General features: G+C 30.7%; 1 protein-coding gene across 5 annotated transcripts; it reads left to right on the top strand.

The window, feature by feature from the left end:
- The first annotated feature begins 566 nt into the window (after nucleotides 1-566).
- On the top strand, nucleotides 567-2,852 carry LOC107477746 (protein translation factor SUI1 homolog). Of its 5 annotated transcripts, none has more exons than XM_016097815.3 (4): nucleotides 567-713; nucleotides 1,394-1,494; nucleotides 1,625-1,830; nucleotides 2,499-2,852. In XM_016097815.3, the coding sequence occupies exons 2-4, from the start codon at nucleotides 1,458-1,460 to the stop codon at nucleotides 2,595-2,597; spliced, it is 342 nt and encodes a 113-aa protein (XP_015953301.1). In that variant the 5' UTR covers nucleotides 567-713; nucleotides 1,394-1,457; the 3' UTR covers nucleotides 2,598-2,852. The 5 variants fall into 5 exon arrangements, with proteins under 5 accessions (XP_015953301.1, XP_015953302.1, XP_052115361.1 ...); XM_016097816.3 differs by having other exon boundaries at nucleotides 580-713; nucleotides 1,386-1,494; XM_052259401.1 differs by lacking the exon at nucleotides 567-713 and adding an exon at nucleotides 770-839 and having other exon boundaries at nucleotides 1,386-1,494.
- The last annotated feature ends 875 nt before the right edge of the window (nucleotides 2,853-3,727 follow it).

Genomic DNA, 3,727 nt, shown 5'->3' with positions numbered 1-3,727 from the left:
TGGTTGGTATGCTCACTACATCACCAAACCAATAATCATCCAAATTAGTCAATTTCACCTACATGAGTATTCTTATAAATAGACTAAGTGACCACACTTCATATTCAACATATTTAACACAAATCAAAGATATACTCCCAGAGGAGTTGTTATAAAATCTCAATTATAATAAAATATATATATTAAAAAGTATTAATAAAGATATTTTATTTTTTATTTTATTATAAATTAATCTACATAATGTTCTAAAGGATTATGATCAATTTATCATTTTTTTTCAAAAAGAGTAACTTATCTTTCCTGAATAAAAAATCCAGGCCGAAAAAAATTGATATTTCTAATAAAAAAATCAACAAATTAATTTACAATATTTTAACAAATTTGATAAGTCAGTTCTTAAAATCTTCAAAAAGTAATACATTGATCAGTCTAAGTTATTTAAAATTTAAATTCAAATTCAAAATAGTTATGAAATTAATCTATGTTTTATTTTATTAAAGATTCTTTTTTTAAAAATAGATTTTATTAAAGATTCTAACTTTTTTTCCCTTGGTTTGGAAAACTAACAAAATTGTTGAGTGGTGTGGCTGGGAGAGTTTCTCGTGTCGTCTAAAATAAACCGCCCTATCGCTCTCTATATAAACTTCACCCACCGCACTTTCGTATTCTTCTACCTTTCGCATTCACCGCCAATACATCGCAACAAGTTTCTGGTATTATTATTGTTCTTCCTATTAAAAATATCTTCTTTTTATTGGTTTTATTTCCTGTTTATGCTCTTTCTCTCAATCGACGTATATGTCATCACAAGTTTGAGGAATAATCTCGTGTTTTGCAATGTGCGTGGTTAATTTTGTTTCATTGTTTTGATCTTATTGTTGGAACTTTATTGTTTTCCCTTCAGGTGAATGATTTTTTCCTTGTTGGCTATTTTTGTTTTTGTTTGTTTGTTCCCTCAATGTTTTCTTTCAGTAATGTGCGTTAGGAACGAGGCAGTTTTATATATAGCGTTGTTTTGTACTTTTCAAATTGTTCGTTATGGGAAGGTCTCGTTGATGGTTAAGAATTGAATCGTTACATAATAATTTAGTTAAATAGATCAAATCATTTAATAATTTTTAACTATTAACTTTATATGGAAACAATTCTATAATTACTCTTCAAACTTACTCCATATGATTATGATCATGTGTGCAAATAGTTGAAACTTGAAAGAATATGCCTTTGTACAATAAAAACATGTTCATTGAATATTTTGTATATTTGTTAATTGTTAGATAATTTTCATATTTTCCATGGATTGAGAACTCATAGCAAGTAAACACTTCATAGATGTGTATCCAAATTTCTCATCAATCATCTGACTTGGATTATATTCTATATAGTGGTTCAGTGCCCCGAGTGGTTGATTACACCAAAAGGACTTTGTTTGTTACAAGTTACAGAGACCAACTTTCATGTCTGAATTCGACACTAACATCTCAACTGCTTTTGGTGGGTATTGAATTTCTATCTGCTCAAACATTTATGCTGTATGCATATATTGACACCAATGTTAACTGATTTCCTTTCAACAATTTGTCATTGGATGATGTCTTTTTGATGTGATTCTGTGATTGAATAGATCCCTTTGCTGAGGCAAATGCTGACGACTCAGGTGCTGGGGCAAAAGAGTATGTTCATGTGCGTATACAACAACGTAACGGAAGGAAAAGCCTGACAACTGTTCAAGGATTAAAGAAAGAATTCAGCTATACTAAGATACTCAAAGACCTGAAGAAAGAATTCTGCTGTAATGGTACTGTTGTACAGGACCCTGAGTTAGGCCAGGTTTGTTTCCTTCCTAATAAATTATGTTCCTTATTTTAGTTTCTGGTTTTCATTCATAGCATAATAAGATCTTAATTACAAAACTCTCTTTTGTTTTAAGATTTTGTAAATGAAACAAAAGAAAACAGAAAAATGTTTCCCGGTGTCTATGTAAGAACTGGTACCTAGAGATAGTAAGGAATGATAGAAAATAGAAGAAAACCTCGGAATTTGATTTATACACTATAGTTTTAACGCAGTACGTTCCAGTACAGGAACGGGCATGTCTGGTACGTGGTACGTCACCTAATTAGGGAATTCGTATAACTATGATTTATACCAGTGGCTGTAAACCTTCTACTTCAAGAGTGTACTAACATCGAAGCTTGTACCAATAGTTTGCGAGTATTCGAGAGACTCGCTCTCTCCGTGCCTGAATTATATTTCTGTCCTCTCGTTACCCCTCTCAGCCCTTGATAATTCCCAACTCCCTTCTTAGAATGCTCAAACTCTTACTTTGTCACTCGCCAGCCACTCTAGCCGCCCAATTACATTAAGTCCTCTAGGTTCCTAAAGGTTTCCTTCACAAGATGTTAAAATAATTACACGAGTATCATTCAGATATCGGTATCCCATCTTTCCATCCTTTGATGAACAAAATCTTACATTCCAATTTTGCATGGATGCAGGTCATACAGCTTCAGGGAGATCAAAGAAAGAACGTTTCAACTTTTCTTGTCCAAGCGGGCATAGTAAAGAAGGAGCATATCAAGATTCATGGTTTCTAAGGCAAGGCCTAAGCAGCAATTGGCAGGCAATTCAGCTTCAGGCTCCAATTAATATCACTATATATAGCTTATAATAGTCTGCTATATTATAGTTTAGAACACCATATAATAGTTTCTACCGTTGTGGATGTTTATTTGCTGGGTTATGTAGCAGAATTATATGTATGCTTCTAAGACAACTGTCTTCGATAAATTTGTTATTTATTTTGACATATTGAATGGCTGTTATGGATTTATGGGAACTTACCTGTTTGGTTTGTAAATGCATTTTTTATTTTCATTTTTAATATTTCTGGTTTTAAGAATTTTGCAAGAAAAATAACTTGAAAAGGAAGACAAGATTCTATTGTGTTCAGAAGCAAAAAATCTTCTCTTCACACAATTTTAAAGATCAGAAACATCTTAGACAGGATGAATTGAGTAATGCGTTTGGAGACGAGTTATTTTTAGAAAGTTAATTACAATCTTTCGTACATTATTGTATTTTTTTTGGTTTTTCACGGTATTCCCCAACCCGGCAGGCTAAGGACTTTGGTTTCAAAAATGATTTAAAATGGTCTACAAAGTTCCTGCGTTTCTTGTTTCACTTTTTTTTCCCTCCAAAATATAGCGAATTTAGTTGGATCTGATAGACTGACATATTATTGGGCTATTAGAGAAAGTTCAAATGGTTTTACCATTGAAAAAAAAAACCAATAAAGTATACAATACATCTAAAAAAAGTTTAATATACATAAAAGTGAAATTTTTAAAATTAAGGTCCATCCGTCGATGACTCATATTTAAGTGTTTTAAAAAATATTCTTAATATTTTAAAAGTTACAAGCGTAAGTATATTATTTCTTTTTTTTTTTTGCAAAATATAAAATGAGAAGTTTGTGTTTTTTAAAAATACAAATATTTTTTTAAAATTTTACTAAATCAAATTTTTAGTCTATCAATGCACTTCACTCCACAAACATTTCAGAAGACTAAATACTGTATCTAAATAATATCACATAATGTTTATATATATATATGGATTTTTTTTCTATAAAATCACTATTTTTAAAAGTTTAAATTAATAAGAGGTGTATGAATAATTATATTTCTAGCACAATTCCTTATGCAGGAGTTTATTTTGGGGTCGC

The sequence above is a fragment of the Arachis duranensis genome, chromosome 3 (assembly GCF_000817695.3).
Source record: "Arachis duranensis cultivar V14167 chromosome 3, aradu.V14167.gnm2.J7QH, whole genome shotgun sequence".
Classification (NCBI taxonomy): Eukaryota; Viridiplantae; Streptophyta; class Magnoliopsida; order Fabales; family Fabaceae; genus Arachis; species Arachis duranensis.
Note: the sequence above shows the minus strand (reverse complement) of the source record. Positions and strands in the feature narration are given on the sequence as shown.